The following is a 14,120-nucleotide window of genomic DNA, read 5'->3' on the forward strand; positions in this document are numbered from 1 at the left end:
TATTCAACTAATATTTACTGACACCTATTTTTGTCTCAAGCACTTGAGATACTGAGATGACTGACAGTCCTTGCTCTCAAAGATTTTGCAGTCTAATATTTAGAGTCTAATTAGCACGGAGAAAGAGAAAAGCTAAGCAAGATGGCAATATAGGTTTGAATAAGTAATACTATCAGGGTACTGGAGCACAGAAGAGGAACTCTTAATTCAGTCAAGGAAGGCTTTCCAGAAGCAGTAACTGCCTACCTTGAAGGAAAAAAACAAAAAACAGTCTGGTTGAAAAGGGGGTACCGGCATTTCAGGTAGGGATCTACAAGTTCTTAAATGACCTGGAGTACTAGGTGCTTGTACAGCCAGGACAGGAAATGAAACCAATGAAATAGACAAGGGCAGATCATGAAAACCCTTCTATGCCACAATTAGGAGTACGGACTTTCTTCTAAAAACAGAAAGTAAGCATAGATGGATTTTAAGCAGGAGAGTTATCCAAATAGCTCTGTATTTAAAAAAAAAAAAAATCACTCTGGCTGCAGTTGTAAGACAGACTGAAGGGAAAAAACAATAGGGAAAATACAACATTGTTTCAGTAGTCCTAAAGACAAAAAAAAAAAAAAAAGAAGGCTCAAACTAAGACAAAAGGTAGTTTTGAGAATAATGAGATAATATATGTGAATGCATAGGGGGTATATTAAAAACATTTTAAAATCTAAAAGGTTATCAACAGATACGAGCTGAGTGCTAAGCCGTATCTTATAGGTATTATATGACTACAGCGTAAACTATCCGTGTCTTTCCTTATCTTGTTTACATCTGCTAAAGAGATGGTGACTTGGGAATGTGGTTGAAAAAATATACTCATATCATCTAACCAGATTTCACCAGCGGATCCATACACCTAGATTACTATCAGTTATTCCTCCCCACTCCTTCTCCCTCTGCCTGCCTCACCCCCCTTCTGCTGTACTCCCTTCACTACCATCTTGCCCAGGCAGACAAAGGGCCACCACATTTTCAAAGTAACAATAAACTTAACTGACCAAAGGGAACACTACAACAATAAGGGTTAAATCATATATAATAAGAAAAAGGGAGGTGTTTAGCCTCAAGAAGGTAGCCTTCAAATACAAATGAGCCTAAAGCCTAGAAGAAGGAATAGACACGCTTTGTGCTAGGCAGGATTTGGACTAATGGGTATAAGTTACAAAGAGGCACATTTTAGCTTCAAAAAGAATCCCCAGTTACCAACGCAATGAACAGTTGCATCAAGGAAATGATTTCTGACAAGCGTTAGACTAAGTAGGAGGTTGAAACAGTTAATATCCAAGGTCCCTTCCAACTCTAAGACCAAAACAGAATATGTTATCACCTGTAAGAGTAGAAGAAATCAGAAATCTGTACAAACAAGTTTGGATCAACTAGAACGCAGTATCCTACAACTGCAGTACAGAAAGGAAACTCAGAGAACATTCAGTCTAGTGGTTTTCAACTTTAACAGAAAACTTTTTCAAACACAACTTATGTGGGACTCAAGATACAGATAATATAAAGCAGTATTTAACAGCATAAATACATTTTATAAATTTGAATTTATGTTACTTATTTTAAAGCCAAATAACATGACCAATAAGGCAATTTTGATTAAGATATGTTTGAAATTATAGCAGCCTCAGCATGTTTTATTTCTTTGTTGTATTTTAGTGCAGAGAATCAATTTTTTAAAACTGGCTCATATAAATCAATAGAAACAAACTATAACCATTTCACAGTTTGCCTGGTAATATCAGGATATTATTCAAATAAACCAATTCAAAAGCTTGAAAGAATAGCAGAAAATATTTGTTTAAAAGTTGAATACCTTCAGTATCTAAAAACTATGCATATTCTTTATAATATGTAAATATGAATATAAAAATAAGACAATATGCACAAAAACTTTTAGTACACACAAAATCAGTATGACAGTATTATCACATGGCAATGTGTTATTACCCATTCACTATTATGGCCTGTGTACCTGAGCTCATACACCTAAGCCTATTAGGCACAGGAGATGATGTTCTACACAGTATGCTCTACAACAGTATAAATAATGTTCCAATAAAAAAAAAAAAAAAAAAAAAACCTGATCAGAAGAGACAACCTACACCTTTTTAAATCAAGCATATATTTATAAGCAGTGCAAATATATACACAGGGATGGTGGAGAAACTTCATGCTGGTAATGTCCAATGTGTTAAAATTGGCAGGTATTATGTTAGAGTATTCATCTTTTTAATCAGTGTTTTTTATTTTTCTTTTTCAGTAGATGAATTACGTCTTGAAATTATAATCAAATATGTGCAGAATCTCTTAAATTCCATGGAAGTTTTGGTATCCATAATCTCCCACTGAAAAGCCACTGTTCTAATTTTTACAGATAAAGAAACTGAACACTGCACATTTATAACATAACGTATTAGAAACTGGAATCAATGTTTCATAGAAATAAAAAGCTTTTACAATGTACTTTTTTCTTTTTTATTTCAATGTATTTTATGCTTGTTTATGAAATTAATATTTTTAAAACTTAAAAAAGAAAGGTCTTAAAATATTGGGCTACAACTCCTAAGTTCCACAGAGAATCCTATACTAAAGATAAACTTTTAATATATTAATCAATTACTAATTTAGAAATGCCATCATCATAATGCACAGGGAAAGGCAAGCAGCAGCCTCCACCTAAATGATATTTATTTTCTCATAACATATGAAATAGCAAATAAGACCGAATAACTCATGCCTGCCTATCCCTTTCTTTCTAAGCTCAAATACAGGCTTGCTTTTCAGGAACGCCACTTTGGAGTACCTTTTTAAACACACCACCACACAGGCAAACATATTTCTAAACGCCTATCTCTGTTTTTGTGGATTTGGACACACAGATTGAGATCTGAATATTTAATCAAAAACTTTTCTGGGACTTTCTGAAAAGGACATTGGAGAATGACAATCTAATTCTACCAAGCAGTCATCAACTTTTAATACAGAGCTAATAATAAGTCATCAAATCTCCATCTTAACTTGTAAGATATAAAGACATAAAGTGGATACCTCCGCTTAAAGGCGGTGAGCCAGTCATAATGAGAGTGCTAAGAGCACTGAGACCCAAGGGTGTGCTCCAGGTGTACTCAGCTATGGAGACAGAATCAGCAAAACATGGGGCTGACTCCTGCACTGGGCGTTTTTAAGTCAAAGGAGTACAATATAACTAAGAGCAAAATGAGAAGAAAGAGGATTCTGGTAGCATTAAAAAAAAAAATTTTTTTTAATAACCAGGGCTCAGATTCAATGGGGAACAGAACAGTTAACTTCCTTGCATTGAACACAATGACTTGGTTACACATGGAATAAACTGTGTAGCTGCCTGAGGGGAAAGGAACAGTTTCAATCATTATCATAGAGAACAGAAGCACCCCAGTGTTCAAGGACACTACTCAACCCTCTCCCCTGACTGATCCTTCCTCCCCCTGCCTTTTCTCATCCAAAAACACACCAAATTCAGAAACTTCTCCAATCCCACAAGCTTTCCCACATCTATACCTAAAGGAAGGTAATACAGTTAATGTTTAAGTTAGAAACAAAGTAATCTAAAAACCACTTGGAGATGCTGAAAGTAAGGAAAGGGCTTGATTCCCTGAGGCAGCACAATTGCCACTTCCCTCCAGCTTCTAGTCCAGATGTCACCTCATCTAACCAGACAGACAGCCTCATAAAATGGGAGAGAGTCTGGGTCCCAAACTGACCCTGGGCAGCCCAGTTTCCTCAGTATATCTATCACACACACATAGTCTGACTGCGCCCCAGTTGAAAGGACATAGGGGCCCTTTAAGGAAAGCAACTGGGAAGATATTTGTCCTGTAACACACCCTCAAAAGCTCTACAGTATATTTAAAGAATAGCATGGCACCAGTTACCTGCTCTGCCTCTGGCACATCTCTTCCAGTATAAAACACCAGCAATTCCAAGAATGTGAGTCAAAATAAAGAAGGTTGGTGGCAAATAAGATGAATCTAAGAGAGGCATTTCCAGTCCCGTCCTATCTCCTCTTTTGAGTTAGCCACAAGCCCACAGCTCAGCGCAGGCCTCTGGATGCCTTTCTCCTGAGGTTACAGCCGTGCTGGTACTATCAGCACAGAGGCCGAGGCCAGGAGTTAAGTGTTGTCAGAAACTTCCTGGCGGCTTCAGCTCCATCTTGCCTCTGACTACTTCTCAGCAGGCAGTGGTAGACTGGAACTAAAACTGTACAGTGTATCCCAGACAAAGCCCAAGATACAACTGGCCAGAGCGGGGAGGGGAGAGGGAAGGAGGAACAAGGAGAGTGAAAGGGAGCGCCTAAGCTAGTGTCAAGCTGACTCAAATCTCTATCTTTGGCATCCTCTGTTCAGTTTAAACAAACAAACCTCAAACCCTTCTACAAGAAGGGAGGGTGTCAGAGAACGTCACACTCTAACTTTCCATTTCCAGCCTGGATGGAACGCCAGAAGAAAAAAAAAGTTACAGAAGCGCTAGGGAGCCTCTTGTGGGGAAGGAGGCAAAGCACACAAGGAGGTATAAGCATCCACAAGGACAGCAGCACTGTTGGAGGGCAACCCTTCCACACCCCACAAAACAAACCTAACATCTAGGCATGATGAAAATCAACAAGGAAAGCTCTACAAGTGCATTCTGGAGGCACATTTAAACACTTGAAAAATCTACCTGATATCCACTAGCTGCCCAAGGAGGGCATCAGGAAACAATGACAGCAGAAAACACTTTCCACAAAACTAAGGCCTGCTTACAAATGAAAGCTTGATATGTATGTTGTAGCAACTAATGAAAATACTACATACTACACACTACACATACTACATACTACACAGCTACTAGAACAGCTAAAATTAAAAAGATTGATAATATCAAGTCTTAACGAAAATGTGAAGGAGCTGGAATTCTTACACACCACTGGTGGCCCAACCACTCTAGAAGACAATTTAGCATACACACACCATATGACAGAGCAATCTCACTCCCTAGGTATTTAACCCCCCTCCCTAAAAAATGAAAACATGTCTACACCAAGACCTGCATGCAAATGTTTATAGCAGCCTTCTTCATAATAATCGAAAATTGGAAACAACCCAAATGTCCATCAACTGGTGAACAGATCAAATCATGCATGGTACATCCATGCAAAAGAATACTATTCAGCCATAAAAAGTAATTAAACCCTGATACATACAAAGACATGGACGAATCTCAAAAACACTGTGGTATATGAAAGAAGCTAAATATAAAAGTCTACATACCATATGATTCCATTTAAATGACATCTGGAAAAGGCAAAACTACAAGGACAGAAATCAGGTCAGTGGTTGCCAGACGCTGGCGATGAGAGAAGGAAATTGACTGCAAAGGTACACAAGGGAACTTTTGGGAGTGTTGAAAATGTTTTAAATGCTGATCATGGCAGTGGTTACACAACTTCATATATTTGTCAAAACCCAGTGAACTATATATCTAAAAGAGTCCATTTAATTGTTATGTAAATTATACTTCAATAAAGCTGACTTAAAACACATTTAAAAACTGAAAAAGAAGTTCATACAATCTAAGTCAAATATGCAAAGGTATCACAGTACCATTCTGTCTGTCCTTGTCTACTTCCCCTTTGATGAGATATTTTGCAAGGGTAAAGTATGGACACACAATATAACACTGAAGACCCAAGAGCCAAGAATACATCTACATTCCCTCTGTAACTCCAGCACCCTTCTCACTCAGGGAAGGTAAAGGTTATAGCCTTGTCTTTCTACCAAACTAGCTATTTATTATTTCTATGGTGCCAATTAAACCATGGTTATATATATGTTGTATTCTCACAAATAAGCTTTTAGAAAATGCAAAGCACTTTGATATCTGTAAAGTAACTTTTTATGTGAATAAAACGGAAAAGTTTCAGATTTGAATAATCCAATAATCATAAAGATAATAAGGGGCCCTTGATGAAGGGCTTAATAATATGAACTTCACAATTCCATATACAGTTTGGTCAAGGAAGGATAAGGTGGTATTTGAACAGAGACCTAAAGAATATAAGCAAACAAGTCATGTTTCATTTGAAGAAAGAATAAGATAAACAAAGAAAACAGCAAGTGCAAAGTTCCTAAGGCAGTGGTATGGTTGATGTGTTCACGGAGCATCAAGGAAGCTAGACTGGCTGGAGCTGAGAGAGAGAGGCATGTGTCAGGAGATGAGACCCGAGAGGTAGCAGGGTGGTTCAGACCACCTATGGCCCCATGAGCCATGTGTAAAGACTGACTTTCATTCTCTTCGAAATGGGAAGCCTTTGGCGGGTTTTACATGAAAGAATGACAAGAACTAACTAAGGTATTAAAGGGTCACTCTTGCTGTTACATTGCGAACAGACTGTTGCAGAGACAAGAATGGGAGCAGGAAAATGAGTTTTAATACCACAGCAATAATCCAGGTGAAAATGATGGTGGCTGGGACCAGGTGGTATTAAGAGATGGTAAGATGCAGTCCGATTCTGGATAAATTATAAAGTAAGAGCCATGAGGATTCGCTGAGAGACTGGATGTGGGGAAATGAGAAGAGAAATGTCTACCCCCATAATGTCGACACCACTTTTCAGCATGAAGAAGTTAGAATGGTCATTGCCCAGATATCCCTGAATATTAGGAGAATGAGCAAATAAGAGGGAGGATTTGTAACTGAGAAGTTAGGATATAACAAATGATTATGACTACTGACTCATATAGGTATTTCTTTTTATAGTTTCTAGTGTATTAGAATAGCCAGAAGGAAATACTTGAAACTGTTGAACTGTAATCCAGTAGCCTTGATCTTTGATAATGATCGTATAACTATACAGCTTTTATCTTGTGACCATGTGACTGTTAAAACCTTGGGGCTGACACCCCCTTTATCCAGTGTATGGTAGATGAGTAATAAAATAAAGACATGCAAGAAAAAAAAATAGTATTAATAATAGGCTTGGAATATGGAGAAAAAATACCATTATAGTACTACTTTAATGTTTCATCAATTGTTAACAAATGTTACTATTGTATGTGTATATACATATATAAAGAAGAATGACTCCAAGGTTTTTAGCCTGGGAAACAGAAAGGACAGAACTGCCATTTCTTGAGATGAGGAAGACTGCCAGAGGAACAGATTGGGTTGATGGTAGTGACTTTGTTTTTTTTTTTGTTTTTTGTTTTTTTTTGTTTTGGAGCAAAGGTGGATTAGGAATTGATACCTTGGGTTTGAAATAACCTATTAGGCATTCAAGTGGAACACTGAATAGACAGTTGAATATATGAATCTAGAGTTTGGTGAGAGTCCCAGGATGGAGTTTTAAAATCATGACACTGGGTAAGTCACTTAAGGAGTAAACATAGAGAACGGACCAAGTTCAAGGAATAAGACCTGGAAATCCTCCAACATTAGAGATGAGAGAAGAGGAAGAATTAACAAAAGAGACTAAAAAAAGAAAAGCCAAAAGAGCATGCTGTCCCAGAAGCCAGGTGAAGGAAGTGTTTCAAGAAGTAGTAATTAACCATGTCAAAGCCATCAATGGGTCAAGATGAGAACTGAATTGATGGTTGAATTTAGCAATATGGTAGTCACTTTAATAAGCAATTTTGATTGCATGGTGGAGAAAAGGCCTGACTGGAGTGTGATTCAAGAAAGAATGGAACTGTGGTTTACAGTTAACAGTACAATTATTAAAATGTGCTTTCATCAATTTTAAATGTACCACACCAATGAAAGTTCTTAATAATAGGGTAGTATATGGGAGCCCTGTATTTTATGCATGATTGTTCTGTAAACCCACAACTTCTCTAATAAAAAAAAAGGGGGGGGGATCAGTGGCAAGTAAGAACAACTCTTTCTAAGAACATTGCTGTAAAAGGGGGCAGAGAAAAGGATGTAGGGTTTAAAAAAAAATGGATCTTTCTTGACATGTGAAATGTTAATAGTATCTTTGCTGGAGGGAATAAGCACTAGAGGGAAAACTGATGATACAGTCCAGTGGAGACTAAGCTGGAGCTCCCTCTGAAGCAGGGCTCTCTTGTGAAACAGAGCACATCTTCATTCATTCAATTATGAGATACGGAGCACTATGCTAGACAACATGGACACAAAGGTGACTATATACCCTCCCTACTCTGGAGAAGCCCCTGGGCTATAAGGGTCAAGAAAGATAGACCTACATGAGAGGAATGTGGGAAGACAGCAAATCAGTCCCTCCATCAAAACAACTATTGAACTGGCAGGAACTGTCTGAGTCAACTATTTTGAAACTCCAGAATCTAATGGAATGCTGTGCATGCAGCATCCAGGGAGGAGTGGGAGGAAGAGGCTGGTTAATTACTATAAATACTGGTGCATTTCACCCTCTCTGCAGCAGCTATCACCCCCTTTCTCCCAGCCTTGTGGCAGGAGGCAGTGGGATCCTCCAAACTCTGGGGGTGTGTAGTCTGAGCACCAATCACTACTTGTGATCAGCTACTTCAGATTGCTGGGGGCTGGCTCTGACGGTGTCTTCCACACCCTCTCAGGCCTACTCCTCCATATCCCACTCCCACCCCACCTCCTGCAAAGGTGGCAGAGGAATCTTAAAAAACAATAACCTTCCTCAAAATTATGGGAAAATAGTTAAAGGGCTGCATTAACCGGGCAAGTACTGAACCAAGTATACACAGCTTCAAAAGCCATAGAAGAAGCTCCTGGCACTCTTGCTGCCCGCCCATCCCCTCCCCCAACACAGGGTGAGGCCAGCTTGCACTCCCATTGTGGGTCTCTGGCCCTGGTCCCTGTGCACAACTGGGGTGCTTCAGTGCCAATCTATCAGGTGGAAGTCTGAGAGACTAGTCAAGGAACTTAATCTTAGGCTCACCCTCCCAGAGTTTTGTTCTGAGGGCAGAGAAGCAGCTTACAGACAGCTGGGACAGTGTTAAAAAAAAACAAACAAAAAAACAATTAAGTTGAAGCAGCCAGAAGCATAGGACTACCTGCATTAAGTCACTCAAGAAAGCACCCAGGAGGGGGTGAAAGTCTATTTCAAAAGGAGTAGGAGCATCCATTCCAACTTCTGCAAACTGTAAATGGGGAATTCCTAAGGTCTCTAGCAAGCACAAGCCCAGAAAAGGAAGCAGGCTCAGATGAGACAGACAGAACCCTCACTTCTCATTTGCTTGGGCAGATCTTGATAGGAGGGTTAAGCTCTAAAGGAGACCACCAGCCAAAGCAGAGCCAATTTGCAAAGACAGTGAAAGGTGTTCTTTACTTTGGTTTGTTGGTTTTGATTGGCTCCTGGCATTCAAGAAAATCTCTGCCATATCGCTAGCTGGATATAAATGTAAGGAACAGACATCTCAGGGACTAAATCCAAAAGCTGACACTTTAAAATATTAAAATGTACAGTGTGAAACAAAAGAGTACAAGACAAACAAAGAAACAAGAAATAATGGCCTAGCCAAAGAAACAAGATAAAAATCCAGAAACCATCAAAAAAGAGGACCAGACTTTGGACTTACTGGACACAGAATTTTTGAAAATGATCTTCAATATACTCAAAGACATAAAGGAAAACAAGGAGAAAGAAATAAAGGATATGAGGAAAAGCAATGAATAAACAATACGGAAAGCTACACAGAGCCACCATGGCAGAGGTGCAGCAGCTCTGCGTGCAGGAGGCAGTGGACTCCATGGTGAAGAGTCTGGAGAGAGAGAACATCCAGAAAATGCAGGGTATCATGTTCCAGTGCAGTGCCAGCTGTTGTGAAGACAGTCAGGCATCCATGCAGCAGGTGCATCAATGCACTGAACATGGCCATGCACCTCTGGTTCAAGCCCAGGCCCTGGTGACCAGTGAGTTGGCGAAGGTCCAGGATTGCCTGGCCCGGTGCACCATGCATTGCAACAACAAAGCCAGAGAGTCAATGGATGCAGCAAATAAGGAATTTCAGGTGAAGAAGCAGCTGGAGAACTGTGTGACCAAATGTGTGGATGACCACATGCACCTCATCCCTTTCATGCCAAGAAGATGTAGGTGTCTGTCTGATCCATGGGGAAATAAGACTGTTTTCCAGTGCCATTGGGGCTGAGGGCAGGAATCTTTTAAAAAGAGGACTGAGAATTTTGGTCTTTTAAGAGAAGTCTATGGCTGAAGAAATTAAAGGCGGATGGCAGTAAGGTTAAGGAATATGTCACCTGCTTCTGGACAGTTTTCCATAGAAAGTGAAATGGAAAAAAACTGGTCCTAAGATTTGGAGCAAAGATAGCACAGGAGTACTTTTTAAAGCCTAAATTTCATGTGGTAAGTGCATGTTCTAGCAGCAGGAAGCTCCCTTGCTATACCAAGCCACAGACCTCCAACATATGAGATTCTTCTTAGTACACAGGTACTAACAGGCTGGCAGTTTCCTCTAACTTGCCTGTTTGAGGAAGGGTATTTCTGTTTGTTACCATGGTATCAACATACCATTTTCCATAAGTTGAAAACCAAAATCCATGAGGTCACTAATTCAGAAGGGGGAAAAAATGATGTAAAGTACTTGTACACAGAAAACTACAAAACAATGCTAAAAGAAATCAAAGAAGACCCAAATAAATGGAAGAACATTCCATGTTCATTCATGAATTGGAAGGCTAAATACTGTGATGATGTCAACTCTACCCAAAGCAATTTACAGATTCAATGCAATCCCAATCAAAATTCCAAAAACCTTCATTGCAGAAATGGAAAAGCCAATCATCAAATTTATATGGAAGGGTAAGGACCCCAAATAGCCAAAGCCATCTTGAAAAAGTAGAACAGAGTTGGGGGACTCACACATCCCAATCTTTAAATCTTTTACAAAGCCACAGTAATCAAAACAGCATGGCACTGGCACAAAGACAGACATATAGACCAATGGAATCAAAATTGAAATTTCATAAATGAACCCCCTCATTTATAGCCAACTAATTTTTGACAAGAGTGCCAAGTCCATTCAACTGGGGAAAAACAGTCTCTTCAAAAAATGGTGCTGGGAGAACAGGATATCCATATGCAAAAGAATTAAGGCAGATCCCTACCTCGCCTACCTCACACCATATACAAAAATCACCTCCAAATGGATCAAAAACCTTCAAGACTATAAAACTCCCAGAGAAAACACAGGGAAGCATCTGTTCTAGTTTGCTAATGCTGCTGGAATACAAAACACCAGAGATGGATTGGCTTTTATAAAGGGGAGGGTTATTTTGTTACACAGTTAGTCTTAAGGCCATAAAGTGTCCAAGGTAACACATCAGCAATTGGGTACCTTCACTGGAGGATGGTGAAGGTACCCAATTGCCGGAAAACCTCTGTTAGCTGGGAAGGCACATGGCTGGTGTCTGCTCCAAAGTTTTGTTTTCAAAATGGCTTTCTCCCAGGACGTTCCTCTCCAGGCTGCAGTTCCTCAAAAATGTCACTCTTAGTTGCACTTGAGATATTTGTCCTCTCTTAGCTTCTCTGGAGCAAGAGTCTGCTTTCAACAGCCATCTTCAAACTGTCTCTCATCTGCAGCTCCTGTGCTTTCTTCAGTGTCCCTCTTGGCTATAGCTCCTCTTCAAAACATCACTCACAGCTGCACTGAGTTCCCTCTGCCCCTCAGCTCATTTATATGGCTCCACTGATCAAGGCCCACCCTAAATGGGTGGGGCCATGCCTCCATGGAAATTATCTCATCAGAGTTATCACCTACAGTTGGGTGGGGCGCATCTCCAAAGAAACACTCAAAGAAATGTAATCAAAACTGATAATGTCTGCCCAGACAAGATTACATCAAAGATAATGGCATTTGGGGGACACAATACATTCAAACTGGCACAGCATCTTCAGGACCATGTGTTAGGCAATGGTTCTTTTGACTTTAATTCCAAAGTACAAGCAATAAAACAAAAAAGAGGAATGGACTTCATCAAAATTAAAAACTTTTGTGCCTCAAAAAACTTCATCATGAAAGTTTCTTGAGGCACAATGGGAGAAAATATTTGGAAACCACAAATCCAGTAAAGGTTTAATATCCAGACATAGAAAAAAAATCCTTCAATTCAACAACAAAAAGACAAAAAAAACACAACAATTTTAATAAGGGCAAAAGACTTGAATAGACATTTCTCCAAAGAGGATAAACAAACAGCCAAAAAGCACATGAAAAGATGCTCAAATCATTAACTATTAGGGAAATGCAAATCAGAATACAAGATAACCATTTCACACCCACTAGAATAAATAATACTAAAAAAAAAAACCACACACAGAATATTACAAGTTTTGGAAAAGTTGTGAAGAAACAGGAACACTCATTCATTGTTGGTGGGAATGTAAAATGGTTATCCACTGTGGAAGACAGTTTGACAGTTCCTCAGAAAGTTAAGTATAAAATTAACATATGATCTAGCCATCCCACTTCTAGTTATATACCTGTGCTTGTCTGAATCTATTACATCCCTGGCAAAAGCCATGTTCTTTAATGCAATCTTGTGGTGGTAGACTCATTATGGGTGGGATCTTTTGATTAGGTTGTTTCCATGGAGATCTGACCTACCCAATTGTGGATAAGAAGTTTTGATTAGATTATTTCCATGGAGGTGTGACCCTATCTATTCAGGGGGGGTCTTGATTAGTTTACTGGAGTCCTTAAGAGAGCTAAGAGCCAACACAGAGCTAGACACTTGGAGATACAGACAGAAAGACGTTTGGAGATGCTAAGCTATGAGACAAAGCCCAGAGTTTGCCCTGGAGAAGGTAAGAGAGGACCCCCAGATGCTTAGAGAGAAATGCCTGGAAGAGCAAGCAAGGATGCACAGAGGCTGAGAGAGATAAGTCTAGACAGACAGAAGCCCCAGAGACATTTAGAGAAAGCCATTTTGAAACCAGAACCCAGGAGCAAAGGACCAGCAGACGCCAGCCATGTGCCTTCCCAGCGGACAGAGGTATTCCGGGCACCATTGGCCTTTCTTCAGTGAAGGTATCCTCTTGTTGACTGATGCCTTAGTTTGGACACTTTTATGGCCTTAGAACTGTAAATCTGTAACCTAATAAATTCCCTTTATAAAAGCCAATCCATTTCTGGTATTTTGCATAATAGAAAATATAGCAAACGAGAACAATACCCAAAAGAAATGAAAGCAGGAACTCGAACAGATATTTCCACACTGATGTTCATAGCAGCATTATTCACAATTGCCCAAAAATATGGAAGCAATCCAAGTGTCCATCAACTGATGAACAGCTAAATAAAATGTGGTATCTGGAACATTATTCAGCCATAAAAAGGAATGAAGTTCTGATACATGCAAAAACATAGATCAACCTTGAAGACATCATGTTGAGTGAAATACCCAGACACAAAAGGACAAACACGGTATGATCTCACTAATATGAAATAATTAGAAGAAGCCAAAAACTTGAATACAGGTTACCGTGGGCTGGGGTGAGAGTAGAGAATGGGAAGTTAATGCTTAAATTTTACAGAGTTTTTTGGGTTAATGGAAAAATTTTGGTAAAGGATGGTGGTGATGGTAGCACAACACTGTGAATGTAATTAACAGCACTGAATTTGAATGTGATTAAAAGGGGAAATTTTAGGTTGTATATATGTTACTAGTATTAAAATGTTATTTTAAAAAACAGAAACATAGTACTGTACAACAGTGAACCTTAAAGTAAACCATGGAGTATAGTTAATAGTACAGTTATAATGTTCTCCATCAATTTTAACAAATGTGCCACACTAATGTAAGGTGCAAATAATAAGGTGGTATATGGGAACTCTATTTTATGCATGATTTTTCTGTAAACTTACAACTTCTCTAATAAAAAATTTAAAGATTAAAAATTTCAAAAAGACATCAACTTCCAGGAATCAGAACTTTACTTATTGACAAATTTATATTAATATTTTTTATTCATTAAGTGAAAAACATTCATTAAAGTTCCTATTTCTTAGAAAGAAAGGAAGGGAGGAAGGGAGAGAGGAAGGAAAACTAATGATTATTGAGCAATTACTATAAAGTAAGTGTCTTCACATTTGTTA

The 14,120-nt window shown here is 39.0% G+C and overlaps 2 protein-coding genes across 24 annotated transcripts in view; one reads left to right on the forward strand and one right to left on the reverse strand.

Annotated features, from left to right (window-relative positions):
* MACF1 (microtubule actin crosslinking factor 1) overlaps positions 1–14,120 on the reverse strand; it is a 356,335-nt gene that overhangs the window by 253,727 nt on the left and 88,488 nt on the right. The window lies entirely within an intron of this gene.
* On the forward strand, positions 9,714–10,157 carry LOC119528196 (protein FAM136A-like). The gene has a single exon (XM_037828845.1). It carries the CDS (start codon positions 9,714–9,716, stop codon positions 10,155–10,157), a length of 444 nt encoding a protein of 147 aa, XP_037684773.1.

The sequence above is a fragment of the Choloepus didactylus genome, chromosome 2, assembly GCF_015220235.1.
Source record: "Choloepus didactylus isolate mChoDid1 chromosome 2, mChoDid1.pri, whole genome shotgun sequence".
Lineage (NCBI taxonomy): Eukaryota > Metazoa > Chordata > Mammalia > Pilosa > Megalonychidae > Choloepus > Choloepus didactylus.